This window comes from Alligator mississippiensis, chromosome 4 (assembly GCF_030867095.1).
Source record: "Alligator mississippiensis isolate rAllMis1 chromosome 4, rAllMis1, whole genome shotgun sequence".
NCBI lineage: Eukaryota > Metazoa > Chordata > Crocodylia > Alligatoridae > Alligator > Alligator mississippiensis.
In genome coordinates, this window is record NC_081827.1 from 30,112,410 (window position 1) to 30,137,972 (window position 25,563).

The window sequence follows — 25,563 nt, forward strand, 5'->3', positions numbered from 1 at the left end:
AAATATTTAGGAGGCAGAAAAAATATATATTAATGGGAAACACTGGTCCAAGTTCATATGGATATAAGCTGGTCACCAAAAAATTAGGCTGCAAATGAAAAGCATGTTTCAAACCATTGAAGGAGCACAGTTCTAGAATGGCCTTCCAGAGAGAGCAGCGGGTGCAAGGAATACACTCTGTTGCAAGTTAGAGCTGTATAACTTCAAAGAAGAGATTATATGACAGGTGATCCTTAAATTGGAAACTATAGTTCACATTACAAGGCGTTGCAATGCTCAGTTTGTTGGCATCTGCAAGAAAGAGTTGAAAGAAGGCTGTATTGCTGCGTGTGGCTCCTTACAGATACAGGAAGGGTCTAATGGCATGGGGAGCATGTTTCCTGACCCTGGACATGTCTGCACAAGATGTTAACTGTTGCCTAATTAGCCCCCCAAATTAGCTCCCCAGTAAATGTCTCGATGTCTACATGTGGAGCCCTATTAGGCCACAGAAAACTAGTAAACTCTGCAGCAGGTGAGTATTTGTAAATACAAGTACTATCCTACTGCAGAGTTTTCACGTACAGCAGTGCACATGTAGACACTGTCTGGGCTGGCTGCGGCAGGAGGCTGCTTCAGTGAGGGGGCTACCTGCCAGCTAGCCCTGCACTGAAGCACCCTCATACCCCACCCAGCTTCTTTGTAGCATGCTGACCCGAGCTGGAGCTGCCCTGGGCTGGCAGGCTGACCCCCTCAGCCCTCTGCCAGCTGGGGCTGCTCCAACCCAGCACAACCAGGAGCATATGTAAACGCAGCATCAAGGAGCAATAAACTCACGCTGGAGTTTATTGCTTTCCATTAACATGCACTTGTAGATGCACCCACTGTGTGACAAGATCCAGTGAGAAACTAGCCTCAAGGCGAGATGATGTTCTCTAGTCATGATGGGAGCATGGAGCAGAGGTTGCCATGAAGATGAAAAGCTTCTCTTAGCTCTTGGTACTAGAGGTGAGTTCAATATCTTTTGAAATATGTGCTTTAGTCCAGTGGTTCTCAACCTTTTTAGTACCAGGACCCATTTGTAAACATCAATGACCAGTACCAACCCACAGCCCCCTGGCCCTGACAATGCCACTCACTCCAGACCCACAGCCCCACACTCTCTAGCCCTGCTGGTGCCCCCCGCTCACAGGCCACTGCCCTCTGCCCCCAGCCTCCCAGTGTGTGGTCTTAGAGGTGGATGGGTGTGAAGCATAGGGAGGCATGTGCTCCGCAGTTTGTGTGGGTACAGGACTGCAGCCTGGCTGGACCAACACAGACAGGAGCCACCTCCACAGCCCAGCAGGTGGATCCCAGTGCAGGAGGTTGGAGTAGGGCAGTGAGACTATTTGCCGCCGCTGCCGCCACCATGAACCCCATGCCAGCTGTGCCACCAGCAGCACAAGGAGTAACAGCTGCAGGGGGGGGCCACGCTGCCCTTACCTCCCATGGCCAGCTGCTTGCGCGTTGGGCTGTGGCTCTACCCTGCCACCATGGCCCAGCTGCTGGCAACCAGTCTCACTGCCCTACTCCACCCTCCTGCACTGAAACCCACCCGCTGGGCTAGAGGCAGCTCCTACCCATGCTGGTCCAGCCAGGCTGCAGACCCATGCCTGCACAAATCTGTGGAGGGGGTATGTGCCCCCTCACTCCTTGACACATCACCTGTCCTTTGCACCCCCCACAATGCGTCATCTGTGCCCCTCCCTGCCCTACAGACTTACCTGCAGGGAGCTGCTCTCCACCCTGCCTGGTTGCCACATGCATGTGTACACACACACATCTGGTGCCCCCTGCATCCCACTCCCTCAACCCTAAGCAACCCCTTGCAAGTTGGAACGCTGCCAACCTTCAAGGGGAAACCCAAGCTTTCTGTGATGTTTTTCTGTGATTGTATGCAACCTTTTCAAATAGTTTTGCAACCTACTTTTGGTTGTGACCCATAGGTTGAGAAACACTGCTTTAGTCTAAACTGGTGGCTCTCCACTTTTGAAAAGCTTTGAAAGGGTGCCTTGAGTTTAGAAAATTCAACAGCACTCTATTTAAAATACATAGTAGTTAACACAGTAGGCACTCTATTAAAAAAACTAACATAGTATGAATATTATAACATAAGCATTATAATTATTATAACATCCTTAATTGATTATTATATTATATTCACCACACTGCCACTGCTGACATGGCCAGGTGGAACTGTACCATGCACCTCCTCCAGAGCCAGACTGGGAAGTGGATGTGGCAGGAGTACAAGCACTCTTGCCGCAGCCCTTTCTGGTCCAACCCTGCAGAGTGTCTCCTGGAAACAGAGGCATGCAGATCAAGTGGAACTGCCCCATATTTCTTTTTTTCAGGAGGCACACTGGAGCCGAGCTGAAAAGCAAGGGACTGAGAAGAAAGCCACACCTGCATGCATTACCTTATGCAGGCAGACACACCACTTCTGCTGTAGGTCTTCCTGGTTCAGCTCCAATATGCCTCCTGGCATGTAGGGCAGTTTGACCGGATGGCAAAAGGAGTCTAGAGATAAATGCCACTGCCACCAAGTAGATCTGCCCCACATGCCTCCATATACAGAAGGCACATTGGAGCCAAACTGGGAAAAGCTACAGAAGCAGCCTCACTGCCTGCCTCAGCCAATTTAACACACCTGCTTAACCCAGCTTGCCACCCCACAGCTGTTTGCCCCAACTGATCCAGGATGGCCTGAAGCCTCCACAGGGCCTAACCCTCCATCCACTCCCTATCACACAAAGGCTGGCCCTCCGCTGGCCCTCCACTTCCCGCATATATCCTGGCACAGCAACAGACTCATTACAAGACAATTTATCAATATTTTTTAACTTTGCCATGAATTCTTCACAGCAGGGATCCTGGTTTCCTCAGTTTAAAAAAAAAACACAAATTCTGATTAAAAAGGCATATAAATCACAAATTCTCTGGTTTAAAAAACCCAAAATGCGCATTTTTCCATGATTAAAATGAAACGCCACTATACATATAAGTATCAGTTGCACACAATATTTTATTGATATATTTACAATTGTAAAGCAATTTCGAAGCCTAACACTGCCTCAATCACTATAATAACTTCTAAATACGTATACATTTTGGTGCCTGATTTTGGGATTTTTATCATCAAAAATCAAGAGCTCCCCCTGCCCCCTTCACTCACCTTGATGTGGGTCCAGCTGTGGCTGTGCCCCCCATGCCCTCCTTGGGAGTGCGCACTGATGAGGAACTGCCCCCCCCCCTTCCCATACAAGCCACCTACAGCCCTGTCCTGCTCCCTGTCTGGGCCCTGAGACCACAGATTCCAGCTCCAGGCCCCAAGCCCCATGCACCACTCCAGCTTGGCAGCTGTCTCAGCCCCAACCCCACCCAACTCCCTCCCTCCCTATGAGAGCCTCAATTCTGCACCCCCCCCTCCCCCCCCCCATCAGATTTAAACGCAGGGAGCTGCTCTCCAGGCTGCCTAGTAGACATGTGCGTGTGACATGTGCACATGCACATGGTGCCTCCAGCTGATCACCCTTCTTCCACTCCCCCCAGCCCCTTGCAGGCTGGAACTCTGCCAGGCTGCAAGCGGAAAAATGTCCGGGTTTTATCACATTTTTCCATGGTGAACTGAAAACCTGGATCCCTGTTTCAGCAAATGATGGACTTATCTGGTCAATACAGATATGAACAAGTTAAACCAATCACCTAGGCTAAGTACAGGCAGTCAAAAAGCCTGAGGCTGAATTGATTCACTCTTCAAAGGTTAGTTTAAACTATGGAGATTGAACCAATAGGCAAGTGAACAGATATTCACCTTTGATTCCAGAAATGTAGCAACATGCCTGCAGTGGCTCAGGCCAGAAGCCAGGAGACACTAGAGTATGCCTCCCTGCTCAACTGGAGCAGACAGCTTGAGCCAAGGCTAACACATCCACCTTGCAAGAGGTGGTTTTGCAGGGGAGGTACAAAGCATCCTGGGATTCTGGGGGACTGTGAGTTAACTCAAAGCTGGAGGGGATATGGGACAGAAATTCAATAAACCAATTTAACCTAAATCAGTTAAGTCTGATACTGCATCCATCCAGGTTTATCTTAAATCAGTTTTGTCCATTTTGAATGCAGTTTATATGTAGTGGACTTCTGTTGTGTTACACATTTGAACCGGTTTCCGATCACTTATACTAGTTTGTGTGTAATTTCTGTCCCCAAGTCCTAGTGGTGTTCATCTCGTCTTTACCTCTTGCTTTGGCTGAACCTCCAATTACTGCAGAGCAGCTGCACAGGAACAGGAAGTGATTAGGCAACAGGGCTCAACCTGATCCCACACTCCTTTGCCATTCTCTCCGGCTTGCTCTCCAACTCCACTTTCTGCTTGATCTCTTGGCTTCCTGACCTGACTTGTCACTCCTGACCTGAATGCACATGATCTGGTTGCTCACTCCTCCTGACCCTGGGTGACACCTCAATCCCCAAGTGTCTCCAGGCCTGACTGCGCCTGGTCTGGCATGACAGTAGATGTGAGTTTCTCCTGCAGTCACTTCTTATTTACGCTCTAACAAGCCTCCTGAAAACAGGTGTGTGGAAACCACAGTAGAAGTGGTACTGACATCGCAGGACCCTGGCTGGTTCTTCATAGATTTCATAGACATTAGGGCTGGAAGGGACCTCACATCGGGTTCAGCCTCCTGATCCCAACAAGATAGGCATCCAAGTGTTTCTTAAAGGAATCCAGAGTAGGTGCCTGCACCACCTCTAGGGGGAATCTATTCCAGACCCTGGGGATTTGGACAGTAAAAAAGTTTTTGTTGCAGCACCCCCGTTGAGAATTACTGATCTAGGCAATAAAGAACTCTGCAACTTGTATAAAAGATTAAGTAAGGTTATTGTAATGGCTTTTCCTATTTCAAGTTTCTTCCCCATTTATCCCCTCTCTTTTGAAGCTTCAATATGCTTACAGTATATGTTCCACTATCCAAACCCTTCTGGATTAACATGCAATACACAGGTGCCTACAGCAGGTTCAATGACCCAAGTGTTCCCTTCCACTCCTGTGGTCATAAGAATTTTACCTTTACTTCAACATTTTACAAGTACTGTTGTGCATTACCTTTTTGCTTGGGGTTAGGAGCAGACCCTTTTTGCTTTGGCAACTCCTTGGAAAGGTGAGTTGTATACATATTTACTAAAAAAATAACAGTATTAAAATGACATATGCCTGTAAACATATCTCTCATTTCACAGTATTTGTAGAATATTTGGTTTTACCTTTTGAATTTTTCCTGATGTTGTTTTTATTTATTCCAGAACCTCTTAAATTTGGTTAATACTTGGTCATATGAAAAACAGATCCGATCTCACATAGAGTTGCAAGAATTTAAGCATCCAACACATTACACTTCCTCCACCCCAAAAGGGGGAAAATAATCACAGAGAAACACACACTTAATTTCAGGGCCTACTGACCCTATTCATTGCAGAAAAGGCAGAGAATTTGTTCTTTCTAGGAATACAAAGATACACAAAATCACCACATAAACCTCTGGATTTCTTCACTATTTGGCCATTGGAATGTTTTGTTCAAAAAGAGATGTAAAGTTACTGCATTAACAACAACATATAAAGCAAACTCAAGAAGCTGCCCAGAAAGAGGTGGAAAAGGAATATTTAGCCTATATATTAAAAATGGCAAAATGAAGTAACGAAATTCCAACAGCTTCTGAGGAACTGTGACAGCAGACAAACATACAAAAAATACTAAGTTCCAGAAAATGGATTTTGATTTCAGCGAATCAGTAAAACTCCACCCAGCAAATATGTAGACTGGAACTAATACATATTTCACAAATTCATGTCTTTGAAAGATTTTTCTCCATATATAGAACGTGTAATGCCTGTTATCTGCAAGCAGATACTTATGAACATAGGTAAATTTCCAGACCAGGAATAAAGAAATGGCAATTAGTATACCATAGTGCATTGGGTGCTTTCGTAATGACTGAAGGAAATTTCCAATTTTACAAGGAGTTATTAAGTAAGGAAAGGAAAAAAAGAGGGTAAAGGAGAAAAAGTAGAACAGCTGAGGGAAATGCAAGCAGGCTTCATGATTACTCCTGTCTCCAACAACTATTCCTCCATTGATGACCACAAAAGTAAAAAATGCACTTACTGAAAGGATATATGGCCAAATCAAAACTACAAGTGCAACAAGGTTTTTAAAGGATATGATGTACTTAATAAGGAACTGTAGTATTCTGATTATTTCTGAAAATGATTCTTTCGTAGATGAAAACTTTTCTTCTTTCTTTTTCATCAGTTCAGTCTTCCATGCTTCATTTAGCCTTTCTGCAACAACACTTCCCCCACAGAAAATAGTCCATACAATATTTGTCTGACGAAACATAAAGCCACAAAACCCAAGCAGGGCTGAAGTTTTATGGTTACCATAAAGGCACATCAAATATGAAAAAAGAGTAAAAAATGTTGATCCTGTGTCTGTATAATAAAGGAATGTAAAAAAATAAAGGGTAGGAAATATTGCAAGAGTTAATGTAGATAATATTCTCTGGAAACCAGACACAGCCTAGAGAAGGGAGGGGAAAACAAAATTAGTAGTATTACTTCTATTGAAGAACAAAACACACCAGCAGTCAAACAGTCTATTCTTTAGAGTTTTAGTACCATAAAATAACATTTCTTGTGCTCTTTGATTCCGCTTTTTATTGTAACAGTGCATACCTTGCATTCTGCTATGCTAATACAGAGCACAAAACAATGAAATAGGAGAAGGATCAGAAGATTGCACACTATTGGTGCTGAATTAAAAGTGAACTGCACAAAAAACAAAATGACATTAACATAACATCAATATTTCAGGTCTCTATATAATGACTATTGTGGTTCTGCTGCTGAAAATACTCAAATAATGTAGAGTGGTTCCCTTGGATTCACTGTGTATATCTGAGTGGTCCCACTGAATTCACTATGCATTCACTATACACATACAGGCACACTGTGAACTCAGTAGGACCACTCAAATATCTTAGCATTTTCACAACAGAACCACAAAAGCTGCCACCATCAAGGCTCAGGGGACAGCATTCAATTATTAAAAAACAAAACAAAACAAAACAAAACAAAAAAACCCACATAATTTTCAACTGTTTGGGGAGGATTAAAAAACTCAAAAAACACGTGCTCTACTGGAAGCAGCAGTGCGTTACTTTGACCCGGCTCTGCAGCGTCTGTAGAAATCGGGTGCTTCGGCTGGGTTTTTTGGCACTTTTAGCTAAAGCCAATTCAATCAGCTACTAGATAAAAGCTCCAAAAAAGCCCCACTAAAAGAGCCCGCTCTCTACAGACATTGGGAAAGCTGGGTGCAACTAACACGCTGCCTCTTCAGGCCATGTGCTGCGCTTGGTGCAGGAGCACACTGAGTTTAAAGTGCCATTTTTGGGGGTTTTTCCACATCTGCAAGCAGTCTTAATTCATATCCTCTAATTTCAGCTCCTTCTCACATCCCAGAATGCATCAGTCCACAAAAAAACAGTTACTATAGCCTCCACTGAACCTGAACCATAAAGGGTTAGTTTGGTTTCTGATCTGTGATAGTTTCCTTTAGATATCTTTCCAAAAACATTCTGCTCAGCTACAAGTGAAGGGTTTTATGCAGGCCTGTCCCATGCAATTCAGACTAGATGATGGTCCCTTCACATTATACAATCTATGACTATTAACTTTGTGCACATAAGCAGTCCCCTTAACACAGTGGTTCTCAATCATTTCAGATTCAAGACACACAGTGGAAAATGCCAGCTCTTAGCTTTCCCTCATTTCTTTAACTACAGAAAAATAATAAAGCAATGCTTCTGCTGCAAAGACCTCATAAAGACCATGGCACTAAGAACGTTTTTGATGCTCTAGATTCCTATGTGAAATCTGTGGGTTTGTCTTGTGAACTGTGTGTAGGTATGTGCAAACCTAAGAGTACCATTATTGTGCACCACTGTAGAAGGATATTGCGGTACCCTAATTGAGAATCACTGAATTAATTTCAGTGGGACTATCCATGTGTATAAAGTTAAACACAAATGCCAATCTTTTCAGGAACAAGCTTTAAGGAAAGCAGAAAAATCTGTGTTTAAAGAAAAAGACATAGATCATCACAGCAATGTGAACTGGCAGTATGATTCAAGTATCTGTATCTGGATAAAGCTGATGATAATTCAAACTCCTTGCAACATAAACTAAGGGCCTAGGCTATTTTTAAAGCTGTCTGCATTATTGTACATAACTTCCCTAGCTCAAGTGTAAAGGATTTAGACTGTACCTTGTTTTTCTGATGGATCTTGCTCAAAAGCAAATACAGCAAGTAGAAGTTGCCAACACTGAAAAGGAGGTTAATAAACCTGAGCATTCCTGTCGAGCACACTACGCTTCCAGACCATCCAAAGAGCCATGCTGCAGGCTTCACTATTCCAACAGACACCAGGTATAAGCCAGGTAATGTAGTGATCATAGGGTCCCACTTCAAAATGAAAAAGATACGGGGGTTAAAGGAGTTGGAAAGTATGAAACCACACCAGATATAAACAAGAAAAGCTTAAGAAACCTAAGTCTCTAGCTTCATTGAGATGCATATAGAAAATCATTTGCTCCAAACAAGCTTTATATATCATAAACCACCCTACCTGTACACAAGGAATACGCTCCCACTGTGCAGGTCACACACTTAAATGTGTTGCTCACATGAACATACATACAGGTATGGCACATACAGGTATAAGCCAGTGTTTCCCAACCAGTGTGCTGTGGCACAAAAGTGTGCCATCAGAAATGAACAGGTGTGTCACGAAACTCTGCCGTGGCACTGAGCTACACTAGGTATGAGGATGGGGAATGCCTTAACAGGTGTGACACAGCAAATCTGTATTAATGTAAGTGTGCCCTTGGGCTGATAAAAGGTTGGGAAACACTGATATAAGCACATGTAACATGCACACGTAGTGCGTGCACACATAGCACAAATATGTATAGTACGCATGCACAAATAATTCCCACATATATCGTGTGTGCATATACGGTGCCTATATATATATATTAGTGCACACACAAATATGTAGTGCATGGGGGGGGGTGTAGATAGATATATATAGACAGTGCACACGTGTATGTAGTGCACGGGGGGGTGTCAATAGATAGAGCGCACACACATATATGTAGTTCACAGGGGGTGTAGATGGATATATATATAGTGCACACATGTATATGTAGTACAGATATACATATAGTGCACACGTATATGTAGTTCATGGGGGGAGGTGTAGATAGATAGAGTGCACACACGTATATGTGGTGCACAGGTGTGTGTGTGCCCACATACAGCATGCTCAGAAACTTACCAAATACACATGAGGTGTGCACACACACACACACACCTACCTACACCAAGCATGCACACGTAGTGCCCCCACACAGTACACATATGCACAGCGCACATGCACACACGCCCGCGGTGCCCGCGCTGTACACACGTGGCGCACACGCTCGCGTTGTACCGACGCATCTCCCAGAGCAGTGCGCGGCGCCCGCGTCCCACCCCCGGGGCAGGCGGCGGCGGCGGCGGCGGCGGCAGGGCCGAGGGGCCGGGCCGGGCCGGGCCGGGCGCACCTGGCGGAAGCGGGCGGCGCAGTAGGCCCGGGCCTGGGGGACGTGGAAGGTCTCATCCATGTAGGGCTCGCGCTGCCGGCGGTTGATGGCGGCGAAGAGCAGGCACGAGAGCAGCAGGGCTCCGCTCAGCGCGGCCCACAGGCCGAAGCGCTCGGCCCGCTCCATGGCGGCGGGGCGGGGCGAGGGCGGATCCGCTTCCCCGAGGTGGGCCGGGCCCACGATGGCGGCGCACCGGCAGGAGCTGGAGCTATTCCCCGGGTGCGGCGTGGCCCTGGCCCTCTTCCGACACGTCCGCAACGCGGCGGCGCTCCGGGGCGCGGCCCTGCAGGGCTCGGTGGCGGCCGCGCTGCTCAGCCCGGCCCTGGTGAGCCCCGCCCGCCCGCCGCACTGCCGAGCCCCGGGGCCAGGCCCTGCCCCTTCCCCCCGCCGGGCCGGGCGGCCTCCCTCCCTCCCTCCTGCGCACAGCCGGGACCGTCCAGCCCCTGGGCAGCAGGACGGAGCAGCGCTGCCTGGCATCGATGTGGGTCGGGCTGGCTGTGTGGGCCACTTGGTCTTCGCGCCAGCACGGGGGCCCGCCTGGCCAGAGCAGGCCGTAAACCCTTTGACGTTGATCCATGCTGTGGCCAGCAGTGTCTTGAATGAGTCGCGTTTTTAAAAAACGTCATTTTGAACGGTTTTCATGTCCGTCTCATGTCTGGGCCCTTTGCTCTTATTTCAGTCCGTAAATATTTTCAACGTCCTACCTGACCTTCTGGCTCATTTTATGGGAGAGAAATAGGAGTTCATGAAGGAACCGTGGGGCTCTGCTGCTGGATTAACCTAATTTACATTGTTTGCTATGGAAGCATGTACTCCATCCTTATTTAAGCTGTTTTCTCACTGGGGGCACATCTACACATTCAGTTAATGCAACTGAATATACTTTATCTTGGGCAAAATGCGGCCCGTGGGCTGGATGCGGCCCGCCAGCCCATTCTATCCGGCCTGCGGGACCCCTAAAAAATTTAGAAAATTAATATTTATCTGCCCCGTCTGCCTGCCATGCGGCCCTCAATGGCTTGCCAAAACTCAATAAGCAGCCCTCCGCCCAAAAAAATTACCCGTCCCTGCTCTAGCTCAATTTGAGCTGGAGTAAACTAATCCCAACATCACAGTCTAGACATGTGTTTAAGTGCAGTAATTTACTGCACTGCCAGATGCCACTTGTATCTCGTGGGACTGTCCAGCAGCACAATCAATTAGTCTACTGCATCCTAATTGCCATGCCCCTGTAGATGGTGATGCTTTACTGCGCAACATTTGTCTGCTGCACAATAGAGCGTCTCTTGTAGACATGCCCACTGAGCCATACCAGTGACTTAAGTGGGACAATGTGTTGTCCATTCAGAATAAGGCTTTCAGAATTTAGGGTAGGTAGGAGATCAAGAAGTAATGAAGAAAAAAAAAAAGTGTTTCTACCTAATTCAAAATTGTATTATTTAAATAATCTTTTTCTGCTGTTCTGTTCCACAGATTGTTGATCCATTTCAGATACTTGTGGCAGCAAATAAAGCAGTTCACCTCCACAGGATTGGTAAAATGAAGACCAGAAGTCTTTATGCAGAAATTATTTTCAACCTCTCCCCAAACAACAATGTAAGACTTTGCTAAGCAAATACATCTGTCACCGGGTGCCAAAACCCACAGGGACTAATTACCTTTCTTTCAGGCACCTGGATTCCAAATGAAATTCCGTGGCCAGTGTTGGGTAACTAAGTTCTCCATGAGTTGTGAACCATGCTAGTGGTGCTCAACCTCCAGCTCACAGAGCCATGCCCTCTGGCCTGTGGGGCTTCTGCAGGTTCTGGAAATCTGAGGGAGCAATGTTAATTGCTTCCAGAGCCACCGTAATTAATGCTGTTACTGCTCCCCTACCACCATGCTTCCAAACCCATGAGGAGCCCTGCTGCCCACATGACATAGCCTCATATCCCAGATTGCACCAGTGGATGGTTGCTCTGCAGCTGGATCCAACACATGGATTCAGAGTGGTGTGCAGGGTCACACCACAGCCAAATCATCCCTGCATATGTACCTGGCACACCAACCCCACACTGAGTAGATTCGAGTCATAAACACACTGGATTCGAGTCATAAACTGGGCCCATGAGCAGGATCCAGTCTGCAGGACCAGAGAGATTGAGCACCACTGTTTTATACAATGATTTAGGGGGGTTTAGAAATCTGGCAATGGAATTCAAAAAATCCATATTGAACCTGGATTTCTTACTTTCTACTTAAGTATTCATACTATTGGGCTATTACATAAGAGGTGGACATCTCTTTTTATTGCCATGTTTTTAAATGCAAATGGCAGTGGCTGCTGTGTTGTGTGGTGTCTCTGTGTGTTAGCTAAACAGGTCTACCAGATTGGGCCTGCTGGTGGATTTATGCAAATGAACACCTAGTTTGTAGATCCTAAATCAGTGGTTCTCAATCTTTTTGGACTCAAGGCACCCCTCCATAACTTGTGTGAATTGAGTGGCACTCAGTTTCAAAACTAATATATATTACAGTGCTTACTACTTTGCAGAGGAGGTGGGCAACTGGGGTGGGGGGTCAGCTAGGTAGGGAAACACCTGAGTTTGCGCTTATCTGCTTTCCTCCTCACACCTTGGGCATCCTTCAGAAGGTGCTGCTGCCATGGTCCCTTGGTTGAGAATCACTGTCTTAAATGGACTTAAAGAGTGAGATAAATACTGAGCTGTTGAGCCCTACCAGAATGGCAGCAATTCGGCACAAGGCCAGTCTAGCAGAACTCTTGGTGCTTACAGAGCTTTAATGGTAAAAACTTGGGTGCCTTTGGTCTTTTTACCACCGAAGAGGTTATGTGGGAGCTTTATGGATCTAACTTTTGGAATTTGGTGCTTGAATTCCAGCTGCATCCCACTTAAGACGCCTAAGTACTTTGGTGCACCTGGACCCCAGCACCCCAGTAAGGCAGCTAAAATAGTAAAACTTCTCTGGTTACACTTCAGTGCATGCCTACCTTCCAGTGCTGTGCTGTCTTCTCTGTCGCATCCATGACAATCAGGAATGTTGATTCCCCAGATTTTCTTTTTATGCAGTCAAATTCTATAATCATTTTTCTTTAGAAAAACTAAAAACAGTTCTCTATGAAAACTGTAGAATACTTTTCCAGCCTATATTTATTCGTTTGCTACACTTGTAAGAGCATTAAACTACTGAGACATTTCATCATCAGAGGAAACTACTGTCAGTGTTTGAAAATAACTTGAGGCCTTAATGTTAATAATAAGACTCATAAACTCTAAGAAAAAGTGAAAAGCCTCTGTTTTGGTTTGTTCTGATGTTGGGAACATGACTTACCAAAGTAAATTCAGATTTTATTAAGCAGTTAGCCATAACACAACAAAACAGCTAAAAGTTTTAAAAACCATCATAATACAAAAAGTAGATTTTGTCTCTTCCTTTATTTTGCATCCTTAGAACACCCTTTATCCTTGTATAGTGTAAGGATAACATTCTACAAAAATAAAATAAATCGATTCACATAGGCTGTAGGAAAAGAATATGCAATCCTTTTCTTGCAAACTTTGCAAATCCAAAAATTGTCCAAATAACTGAAGCATTATTGGGTAACAAATACTCTAATTTTGGGCCCAAATGAACAAGAGACGTCTTAGCACAGATTGGAAAGTGTAATTTTATTTCTTGGATGAAAAGCTTAAAAAAAAGGTTATGTAATTTATGTAACCAAAAGTTTACCTGGCCAGCCCCACTCAACCTACAGACTGTACGCCAGATCAGACCATCCAAACAGTTGCATCCAGCCAATGGAGCTAGGACATTGGCAGGAATTTGCCAGCAGGAGACACTGGTGGCACTGCGGGCCAGGGCTGGTGGGGGTGCAGGGCAGGCAAGCTGTGGCAGCCCACCTTCAGGTCTGGCTCTTTCTAAAGCTCCTAAAAGTTCTAAATCACTGGTATTCAGCCTTTTTGCCTTGTGGACCGGGTAACTAGGAGCAGGTCAGTCCATGGGCTGGATCCAGTCTGTGGATCAGAGTGTAGTGCTGACTCAGTCACGGCCCAATCCAGCTGCATGGGGTGGGCATGGCTGGGACATGTTTTCTCTGTGTAGAGCTGGCCTGACCAGGGCCCAATCCAACCAGTCAGGCCAGCCCTGGAGCTTGGAAATTTGGAAGAGGAGAAGCAGCAGTAGTGTTATTTTCTACTACTCCCCCACTGCCAAATTCTGGGCCCCTGGAGAGGAGCATCTCAGGCCAAATGACATGGCTGCATGAGCTGAATTTGGCCCATAAGTCTAAAAGATTGTGCCTCTCAATGCCAGAGTACCTCCCTTCAAGCCATACCTACATGATTTGAAACTGGGGAGTTGTGATGGTTTGTCTTAGCTTATTATTCAGAATTTTCAAATATTTTGTGAATCTATGGATAATCTCAAAATAAGGGAGCCAGAGTTATATTTGTTATGCTAATACCTACCATTTGTAGTCATCTAAAAACATCTTTAATTCTCAGCTTTATTAGCATTTCAAAAGGTCAGTAATGCAGATAGCCAAGGGGCTTGCAGAAATCAGGGAAACTAAAAGCTTGTTAATCTGTTCCTCAAGACATAACTTCGGTAGCTAATGTGAATTCATACTTTGAATGTATTGATGGAGCCTTTGGCTTCGGAAAAAGCAATCACCTATTTCTGCCCTAAGGGACAGGAACATAATTACAATTAACTATCTTCTGCAACAATTCTGTGCTACTTCTAAAGAGGTAAGACCTTTCCAGCCCCAGATTTCTATATGGTATAGTCTGGGAACTCAGGCTTAAGCCCTAAACACTCTGGGCACATCTACAAGTGCATTAGCATGCTTGAGTTAATGCTTATTAAATCTAGTATCTCTGGGTGCCCGTACAGGAGTCAGGAGGCTGCTCTAATTATAGCACGTTGGAGCTGACTCGATTAATTGTAATTAGCATGCTTCAGCCAGCCTCTGTATCTCATGTATCAGCGTCCCCGAGTTTCAGAGTGCCAGCAGGGGCACTTTAACTAAAGCTCATTGATGAGCTTTAGATAAAGTGCCCCTGCCACCGTTTTGAAGCACAGGGATGTTGATACATGAGACACTCCAGGCACTTTAATTAGATTAGCTCTCGGAGTTGCTCTAATTAAAGCAACCTCCCCCCCGAGCACATGTAAAAATGCTTTCCTTTGTGAGGTACTAGGAAAATGATCATTAGCCTGTCTTAATGTGTGTTAGCTAAAGAACATGGTTTTTAAGTAATGTTTAATGTGCAAAAGCTTATTTTAACGTGCATTAATGAAAGCACACGTTTTTAGTGATTTTTAATGCATGTTAAAGCACAGGTGTAGATGTACATGCTGTGTGAGGAGTTAAACAATTATTCTCAGCATGGAAGCAAAAAAGAATCGTTTCACAAGGCACAACCATTAGCCTCCTGCATTTATCCAATTCACTATGACTGTAGAACATGTATCTATAAAACAAAAACACAGAAAAACAGAGCACTTGACCTATTCAAAACAGTAGCCATGTAACAGTGCTCTTTAGACAAAAGTAATACTTCAGATTTTTGGTTATATATACCTGCCCAGAGAACTATGCTAAAATCCTTGGGACTCAAAGGACTTAGGAAGAAAAAAAAATGGCTTTCCAGGTTAACAAAGCACTGCATTATCTGCTCCTGTAAATGTGTACTGTTTCATGGATGTGTAACTGGATCAGTTTTTGCTACTGGAAAATTTGGTCCAGTGACTGAAAATATTATATTGGTTAGTTGCTTCCATACTACCTGAAAATGGCTGATAAAATGTGTGTGTTTTTCCTCTTAGATTTCAGATGCACTGAAAAAATTTGGTATTTCGGACAGTGAAACTGAAGTACTCATTGTTGTGATTGAAGACAAAGAAAAATCTATAAATCTGGAAGATATTATATCTCAAGTAGAAGGCGAGCAGGTTTCTTTAGCAGAACTCACCAAAATAACAGATATAGCAAAAGTTAAAAAGGTTTGTAAAGTCCCTTTGTTAGGAATATAGTGAACATGGTTGTGGGAAAAACATATTTTATTTTATGATTAAATTCATATTGACTTCTACAGATTCCCAAATCTGTGGGGTTAATAAATGTGACTTTTTAAACATTTGTTTGTATCACTGTAAATGTAAATATTATGTAAATTGACTATCTGTATGTTTCTTCTAGTGTTTTCTACTAAGGGAATAGCATTTTTCAACAGCTGTATATCTTGTAGCATTCCAAATTCTCACTGACTTTAGCAGGAGTTTTGGATCCAGAGTAGAATGCTGGCATACCATCTGCAATAATGATAGCATACCATTCCTCCTGTTTTCTCTAGGGAAAACATGGAATTCAGAATAATACCCCAATTCTGCAAAGATTTACACCATTTTTAACCTTAAATACTTGACTAATCCCCATGAAAATTCTTAAATAGAAATGTTGAACTGGCAGGCTATTGCTAAGTGCCTTAGAAATAGGGTGCAATAATATATTACAAGTTTTTATTGCTTTATTTAAAGTGTGTTGTAGAGTACTAGACACAAAGATAGGGACTTGGGTAAATAATAAAATAGTTATTCAGTAGCCAGGAACCTTTATCTTATAATAAGCCTGTTTAAAATAATGGCTGCAAACCTATTCTTTAGGGACCTACCTAAATTACATCGGAAGTGTGCTGCATGGTGGCTCCTTGCTCTTTTCTCTGCATGCATGCCACACACTGCCCCCACCACTGATCGGCAGAGGAGCCCTAGGGCTGGGAGGCAAGAACTGTGGTTTTAAATATGCCGCAATTTTTGCCTCCTGCCACTGATTGGCCAAGGGGCCCTGGCAGCCCCGCTGCTTGTTGCTGAGATCAGCTGGGAGGCAAAAACTGTGGCATATTTAAAACCACAGTTTTTGCCTCAGCCAATGTGCAACAGGACCACCAGGGTCCCTCAGCCGATTGGGGCGGGATGAGGGGGGAAGGGGCACAGCAAAAAGAGCAAAATTAAAGGAGCTGCCGTGCAGCACACTTTCACCATGATTTCTGTAGGTCCCTCCCTATTTTCATGTTTAAGTGCGATTAGCAAAGGATTTTATGAAGCCAAGATTTTGCCTGTTTTATTATGACTTGTAAAGAAGGCCTGGGTGTTCGTAAAGTCTTTTTTTAATCCCCCCCATCTCCTTTTTAATTAATTAACTTTTTTAAAACCATAATAATAAGAAGAATGCCAAATCTATCTTCTCTGCTGTTGGCAGAGAGCTCTTTATAAGTCTCTTTAGGCTTGGACACATGACACATACACTGGTGTAATTTATGTTGGTTTTATTCACTGATATAAACTATATCCTGAGCAGACAGAAGACCTAACTGGGGATAGGTGTGTCCAGTAGCTACCATAGGCACTGTTCCAGTGACCTGCCACCAGGTGGCATGGGAGCAGTTAACAGTCTATTTGCCTTGAACAATCTGTTATCCTGGGACAGGGATGGACATGACACTCATACCAGTGTAATTTTACCCTAGTTTTTCCCAGGTAATTCTGCACAGGATTCAATTCTGGTAATGCTGGTGTAGGGCTGTACAATGACTGCTGCAGTTTTATTCTCCTGCAGGGGTGGCCAGCCTGCAGCAAGCATGTCACAGGTGGTGTGGGCAACCTCTGAGTGTGGGAGCAAAGTCAGCAGTGGTAGAGAGCAGGGAGCACAGGGCATCATGAGTGACTGGTGCCTACTGAATCTGGGGGTAGGGGGCACCTGCAGAAGCCACCAACCCTGTCGGGGGGGGGGGGGGTGGCGGCACCAGCCTCGTGTCCCGGTCCTAAAATGTGCATTGATCGCTGTATCACTTAATTGAAGGACAGAAATGTTAAACATTCATGACAGATATCCCAGGTGGAATCCTTATGCCCTTTAAGTAAATGTGAATTTTGCCAGTATCAAGATTTCACCCTCAGTTTCCAAAATGTTTAATTAATAGACTAAAATAGAAGTAACCGAAACAAAAATTACAGTTTTAAATAATTCAGTGAAAAGCCCTATACCTTCACAATTCTGCAATTTTTACTCCCTTAATTTTTGTAAACTCAGCATTTCCTTAATTTCTCAGTCTCCACTGAGTCCAGCTTGAAGGAAAAAAACCTAAATTTGTGATGGGGGGACAAAAATCTGGAAAAAAATGTAAATAAAATCTGATAGGTATTTAATTGCTTAAGCGGGGAGGTATACACATTTTTCTTTGCATAATATTTACAAATTATTTATTTTGTTTCTACAGATGTACAAGCTTACTCCACAGGAAGAAAAAATTGGTACATTACTGGATGGTATCATTTGCAGAATGGCAACAAAAGATATTTCATGAATATGTACCAATAAATATTGCAACAAAATCACACTTTAAGACTACAAAAACACTTATTTGTTAGTGTTCTCATTAGTTTTACAATCTGTCAGTACTAAATACTTTGTTCCAATATTTTATTTAATTTGAAAGAGGAGCAATGATATAATGTATGAGGCTGACATAGATATGATTTATAAATTGCTAGACTAAACAAAGTCGATTGCTCACAGTTTGTACTGTTTCCACTTATTTTACGTAATTATTTTTACTCATAACTTTAACTGGTGATAATCATAGTTTCAAAATCTATAAGAGATGGTAAACATTACTTTGTTATAGAGTGCTTTACTATCCTCACATATTTTTTATCCCTCGTGACTGCTATGACATGTTTTGCATTGGATATAAAACATGTCGTTGAATGATATAGAGATATTTTGACCTGCTTGGCTCGCAAAGGGGGCTTGACTTGACAACACCAAATGTCACAACACCTGTTAGTTACCTGGTTCATAACATGTAATCCATAGTCCTGATCTTGATGACCAAAGTTCCCTTCGCCACTTTGAGGAGGAACAGATGGCCCAGAATGGGATTCAGAGCAATCAGGCCATTGAGGGGGAAGTAACCTATGTTTGCCAATGGACAACACCGATGTTGGGTTGCACCATAAATCACATCTTTCCTAAGGGAATTAGGCTTCTTACCTGTAGGCAGCAGATTTTAAATGAATCAATCTTTTAGACAACTGTTAAAGATATACTTGAAGGGAGAATTTTCTTTTCAGTTGTTGAAAGCAGCAGAAGAAACTGAAAGAATAAAAAGATGGTTTGGGAGGATTATTGCCTCCAAAATGTTGTCTGAAGCAAAACTGGAATAGTATGTAGTTAGAAACTAACTGTCTTCTGTTAATTCATGCAGAATTCATACTTTAACTCACAGTATTCTACTCGTTATGTTGCTTTGAATTAAAAGTTACTTTCTGTTTCCATGTCTTTGTCATCACATTCTTCTACAGTTTTTGCTTAATATCACTGTCTTCTGAATTGCTTTGTTTCTCCCTTCTCTTCCACCATTACTAATAACTCTAAAGATGGTTTTAGCTGAAAAGAGAATGCATGCCTTCAGTCCCCCTAGTTGCCTGATTCACCATCCTTTAACTCGCTGGTTTGTCTTTGTTTTAGGCATATTCTTGTGTTTCGCCGAGCTCCATTTAGCACAGGATCTGCTTTGTCCTATCTTTGCAACTCCCAGAATGTGAGAGAAGTAAAAAGTCAGTCTAGCCCCTGGTATAAATTAGATTAATTAGGAGGCTGCAAAGAGTTATATTAGCACCTAGAAATAACCATGGCAGTGTGGGGCTCTAGACATATTCTCTAGAGAGTAGGGAGAGTGGCTGACTTGCTTACCACCAATTGGGGATCTCCCTCTGTGGCAGGGGTGGCCAACCTGCGGCTCCAGAGCCACATGCGGCTCTTCAAAAGTTAATATGCATCTCCTTGAATCTTTGCACAAGCACAAAGTGACCAGCTTTCAAATGGTACACAAAGCAGGTCAAGATAGTACAAAGCAGGCCCTGTGCTAAATGGAGCTTAGCCAAACATAAGAATATGCCTAAAACATTTGGAAGCTGGTCACTGTGTGCTTGTCCAAAGACTCAGGGAGACGCATATTAACTTCTGAAGAGCTGCATGTATCTCCAGAGCCGCAGGTTGGCCACCCCTGGTCTATGGGGAAAATGTTGAGAGCCTGACAGCCCCTCTTACTTACTATCAGTGGAGAACAAAGGGTCAGATCAGGCCTCAAAACTAGGCCTATGATTTTTAGCCTATACATTTCTGTTAACTAGCAACAAAGTGAATATGCACAAACTGGGAATTCAAACTCGGCTTAATATAGCATCCCTGAAGTCAAAATCTACAAGCTCTTGCAGCTCTCATTGAAAGCAGAGATTCCATCACATTCTGGCTGTTGACACTCTAAATCAGGGATTTTCAACCTTTTTTAACAAGTGTACTTCTGCCTCAAAGTTTCAGCTCATGTATCCCTTTATATTTCTTTCTTGGTTTTAAGGGAAGGGGGGGCAGATCAAGCCCCCCCCGGTGGTGAGGAAGGGAGTGGGGCTGGGGCAGGGCAGGCGCCGCACAGTTGGGGTGGAGTGCAGGATGGAGCCATGACAGCAGTTCATCCAGGAGGTGCAGGGAGTCGGGAGGCAGTTCCTGCTGCTGCACACACCCTGGTGGAGGTCTGGGGAGTACGTGCCCCCCAAATCTGTGCATAGGGTGGAGGCAGCTGCTGCTGCAGGCTGGACTGTGCACCCTGCTGCCCCAAGAGCCATGCAGCCCACGTGCCTGCTGCGGCCAGGTGGGCAGGGGACAGATACACACACATGCAGGCACAGACACAGATACACACATGCAGGCATGAACATGCATACACACACCCCCCAGCAGGTAAGTGTGGGGTGGGCAGGAGAGAGGGAAGGGGCTGGGGAGTGCAGATCGAGAAGGGGGGGGATGTGTCTCTGCCCGCTCCCAGGAGCAGAGTGGCAGAGGGGGGGGGCAAGGGCAGTGGTGCCTCTGCAGGACACACGTGCTGCCTGGCCGGAGGGACGGAGTTCGCATGCAGCGGCCACCACCACCCCATGCCACACTGCCGCTGCCATTTCCCATGCCACTTTCCCGTGGCTGGTTGCACATGTGGCTCTGTGGGCTGCTGATGGGTGCTGCGCAAGGTGTATCACCAGCCCACAGAGGCACACGTGAGACTGGCTACAGGAAAGCAGCATGGCAGCAGTGGCGGCCGTCACGTGAGCCCCATCCTCCCCGGCTGGCTGGGCAGTGCATATGAGGCCTGCAGAGGGGCACCGCTCCCCTCACCCCCCAGCCCTGCTCCTGGGAGGGGGCACAGAAAGTGAGCTGAGGTCGGGGCCATGGGGAGGTGCCACAGTGTGCTGCGTGGGGCCAGCGGCACCTGGGATGCCCCTCCCCTCCCCCATAAGAAGCAAAGTATGGGAAGGTGCTGGGGGAGACCCTGCTGCCATGCCCCAAGGTGTGACCACCTGCCCACCCACACATACCCCCTACAGCCTTTCTGCATACCCCCAGTTGACAACCCCAGCTCTAAATGGATTTTCCCTTAATTTTCAAGGAAAAATGTTTTCATTGTATAATAAAATCTAAATTGGGATGCACCTTTGGATAGCTCATAATCCCAATTACACAAATTTCCTTATTGGGAGCAGGTGCCTTTTCTAAAATCAGAAATTATTCAAATTGGTGTACATTATTCACAGGAATTTTGAAGGTTCATTAAAGACTGAAAGGTTTTCTACTGGCAGAAAGCTTAGAAGTGTCTGCTTCACAAATGGAAATGAAATTCAATTTAATGAGATAAATCAACTACTATCAATTATCCAGACATCCGATGATACCAACTTCATAAAGTGACTTGACTTTAATGTTAAGAAAGGATCACTGAAGTAATTCTATTGCTGAATGATATTAGATCAATTCTACAATAGGAAGAGACAATGATGCATTGATTTCCTATAATCAAATCCAAAAGTCCCTATGTCAATACCAATTTAATCAATATACAGGCATCTTAATTCAAGCGGAATTATTGTCCAAACAAGACAGCTGTCCTTATTACTGCTGACAAACTGAGGAAGTACAGCTAAATGGACTAAGCTCCAAATTCACACTGCTAATGTTAAAAAAATATGTGTGTTTTGGCAGAGAAGTAGGACTTAATTAAAGACTACTATCACTCCAAGTTTGAGCACTGGCTGCTACAGTAAATAGAACAGCAAACTGAAGTCTTGATCAGGTATGGTATATTTTTAATTCACATATTTAATATGGAGCTTTCTAGATTTCTAGCAACTCCTGATTGCGATTTGTTAGTGGTTCTTCCTGCCCTAGTTAAAAGGCAGTATGACATGCCATGTTCACCTATGTTCAAAATTTAAGTAATCAAAATTCCAAATCAGCTGCTGCCAAACCTTGGTGACCCCCAAGTTTCTGCCAGGAAAGTACTTAACTTTTTTCCAGGCATGTGCAAAACCATCCAGTCCTTATTGCAGCAATGTTCAATACAACTAAACCCCAGTGTGGGGCTAGCTAAGTTATGCAGTTTTCTGTAAGCAGTGTAGTTTAGATCAGTAGGAAACAGAACACACCTTCACCCTTTTTTTTTGGGTGGGGGGGGAGGGGAGGGGAGGGGAGGGGGCAAGTCTTAGACTGGGTTCTGCCATTTTTAAACCAGTCTGTGTGTGTCAGACTTCTGTTATAGGTATAGCCTGATTTCTGATCACTACTGATAAAAGTATAATGTTTATACCTGGCCTGGGTTAGCTCCACAGAAGGCATAAATTCCTAATTCCCACTACAGTCACCTATGTTCAAAATTTCTGTTCACAAAATCCCTGCTCAGCTACTGCCAAACCTTGAAGACCCCAAGGTTTCTGCCAGTAAAGTTCCCTGGTACTTAAATTCGACCAGGCACATGCAAAACCATTCAGTCCTTATTGCACCACCTTTATAAGGCACCTAAACCCTTGTGAGTCACCAGTTAAGACTTGCTGTGTCTCTATCTCCTGTTGAAACTGTTCTGCTTTGTATAAATAATTCACTGACCCACAGAAGGATTGACTCACTAGTGCAGTGGTTCTGGCACTCACTTGAGATATGGAAAATCAGGCTCACATCCCTGCTTATTTAATTATTTATGTAGAATGGAGCAACTACAGGAGTGATTGAGAGACCCTTTTCTTTCCCTCCTGAACCTAGAACATCCTAGGGCCCCGTGGGTGGAGTATGCTCATGCAATATGGCAAAACCAGGTTCAAATCCTGGCTCCAAATTAGGTTGGAGGCACTTAAACCTGGACTCAGGGCTGTGCATTGCGTTAGATATCAGGGTTCCTATTTCAGTAGCCCAAGATTCCTTTGTGGGTTTTGCCCACTGTTCATAAATTAGGACTCGAACACAAAGATGATGGCAAAGTTTTACCAATACAAAACATGCAAAGGGAAAGGGCCACACTTACTTCTGGATGGAAGATTTTTTTTCTAGAACAGGCTGTCTTTTCTAATGAGAGAAGTAGGACAGTATTTACAGCAGGAGCAGGGAAGAGTTTGACACTTCTGAAATAAAACATTCACAGCAGCAGCTTGGGAGTATTATCATGGAAAATTAAAGGCTTGTTTTCACTATCTGAAAAAGCAAATGGTAAATGGAGTATATCATCAGACTTGTTGGCTGAAATGCTGACATTGTTCCCGTTAGTTTAAAATAACGCAGGCAGGTATGTTTAAATCACATCCTTATTTGAACATGTACAAAAATCAATCCAAGTCTGTTTAATGTACACAGAAGTGTTAATAAAAAGATTACTGTGTAACAATAGACACATGCTTTCTGAATTTGTGTTTGCGTTGTCTCATTTTCATCAGCTATATTGATAAGCTTAAAAAGAGTCTTGTACGGTTATGTGAAATTATATGAAGCTTTGTTTTAACATTTGAATTGTGCTGCTGTCATGTCTTCTGAATTGCAGTGCTACATTTTGATTTATTCTAGGAATGGAATATTTTATTAAACTTTTAACAAAACTAGGGAAATTTTTTTTTCCAAGTATCAGAACTGAGAATTTTTTATATTATTCAGCAGATATTTTATTATTATTTGAGCAAAGTAAAGTACACAGTTATTCTGTTACCGTAATATACTAAAATAAGAAAAGACTCAGTTACAGAATTTAGCTATTAGTTGAAAAAAGTTTTCACCCCATACCTTGATTCTCCTTAAGGAAAAGTCTTAGAACATATATTTTACTCAGTGGATTTGAGTCCTTACATATCTTCACAGATCCACAAAAAAGGCATACAAAGAATTTAGATTTTAATTTCAGATGGACATGTTGAATTTCAGTAATCAAACTAGACAAAAACAGCTGAAAACCCTAAAAACCTAGTCTTTACTCAAACAAAATTCTGATTGATATCAATTGAGTTTTGTCCAAAGTGAAGCACTAAGAAATATGATAATAGGATAGGGTTACACAAGTGTAATTCTGAGTTGTACTTGCCCCAGCAAATTATTCCTTCATCATTATTACAGTACTTGTGAATGATTTTTTGTAAACAACATACAGCAAGATGATGAAGATTTGTGTAGAATCATCATAGTGGCTTTTTTACTGATGTTATTTTTTCTACTGCCAAATGTACTCATTACAGTGATGTTAAGAGTCAACACATTCTAGTATTTATCATTTCTTTTTTAAATTTTACATAATAGGGCATTCCTATGCCTTACAAGACTAAAAGCTAGATAGCCAATCAAAGGGAAAACATAATATTAATAAAATACACGCTTTATTGATGTTAACAAATCAACCACCTAACACCCATACATGGTAGGTTTCATATTCTTTTCCAAATGGGAAAGCTGAAATATCGATGGTGATTGCCTTCCTGCTCACGGCACAGAGAACAGCAGAGCTGAGAGGATTGCAGCAATATATGAATGGGCTCACAAGCATCCCCTCAGAGTACTATAGACCTCCACTGCATAATTTGGAAACTTTCCTCTTCCCTTACCACAATCCTTTAGCTCTAATGGAAATTTCTCCTTATTTTCATCCCCACCAGTTGCTGCTGACTTTGACCATCTCTTCACCTCCCCACTTTCAATCATTTGTGGTTTTTACCCTTTCTCCCTTCTATTTTCTCTGGTAGTCATAGGAACTGTGTGACGGGCTAGCTGGTAGTGATTTGGTCCAGGGCTTTTGAAAGGGTAAAAAATGACTGGGGGGCTTGGGATTCCCTTTCCTCACCAATCAGGCCCCAGAGACTCACCCTCCATGTCCCCTGATTGGCCCCCTGGGGTCACCTGGAGGGGGATAACAGCTGACTCAGGGGAGACCTGTAAGGAAGAAGGAGTTTCAAAGAGCTGGGCTAGTGGGGTGGGAGTAGTTGCCCCAGAAGAGTCTAAAGGAGCAGGACCCATAGGCAGCCCAGCCAGCAGGAGAGGCTCCTGGCTGGACTCCAGGATCCCCAGCAAGAGGCTACAGCCAGCAGGAGAGGTTCCCTGCCTGGCTCCAGCAGAAAGCTGTGCCCAAGAGGCTCCCAGTTCCACTTCCAGTTTCTCTAGCAAGAGGCAGGGCAGCTCAATGTGTGGCAGGGGTTTCCAGATTACCACATAGCCTAACAATAAGCAGTGGTGGCTGAGTTTCTGCCTACCATGTGGGAGATCTGAGTTCAAGTGCTGATTAGGTCAAGTAGAGATGAGTGAAATGACAGGGAGAAATTCTTGGTGGAGTGGAAGAGGTCATTGTATTTCCCCCCTCCAGGTACCTATGCCTTGTTATTTGGTGTTTTGTGTTTTCTGCATTTTATATTTTGTCAATCAGTATTGTTTATTGTGTTGTTTGTGTTCTATATTTTGTTAAACCTGTCTTTGGTTAACTAGATGAATATGTCTAT

General features: G+C 43.8%; 2 protein-coding genes across 2 annotated transcripts; one reads left to right on the plus strand and one right to left on the minus strand.

Annotated features, from left to right (window-relative positions):
- Positions 1 to 5,460: 5,460 nt before the first annotated feature.
- Positions 5,461 to 9,924, minus strand: ALG10 (ALG10 alpha-1,2-glucosyltransferase). Its single transcript, XM_059725886.1, has 3 exons — positions 9,685 to 9,924; positions 8,345 to 8,542; positions 5,461 to 6,598 (listed from the first exon to the last, which is right to left on the minus strand). The coding sequence occupies exons 1-3, from the start codon at positions 9,847 to 9,849 to the stop codon at positions 5,543 to 5,545; spliced, it is 1,419 nt and encodes a 472-aa protein (XP_059581869.1). The 5' UTR covers positions 9,850 to 9,924; the 3' UTR covers positions 5,461 to 5,542.
- Positions 9,905 to 18,122, plus strand: TPRKB (TP53RK binding protein). The gene is made up of 4 exons (XM_006275970.3): positions 9,905 to 10,048; positions 11,197 to 11,319; positions 15,553 to 15,729; positions 18,003 to 18,122. The coding sequence occupies exons 1-4, from the start codon at positions 9,905 to 9,907 to the stop codon at positions 18,087 to 18,089; spliced, it is 531 nt and encodes a 176-aa protein (XP_006276032.3). The 3' UTR covers positions 18,090 to 18,122.
- The last annotated feature ends 7,441 nt before the right edge of the window (positions 18,123 to 25,563 follow it).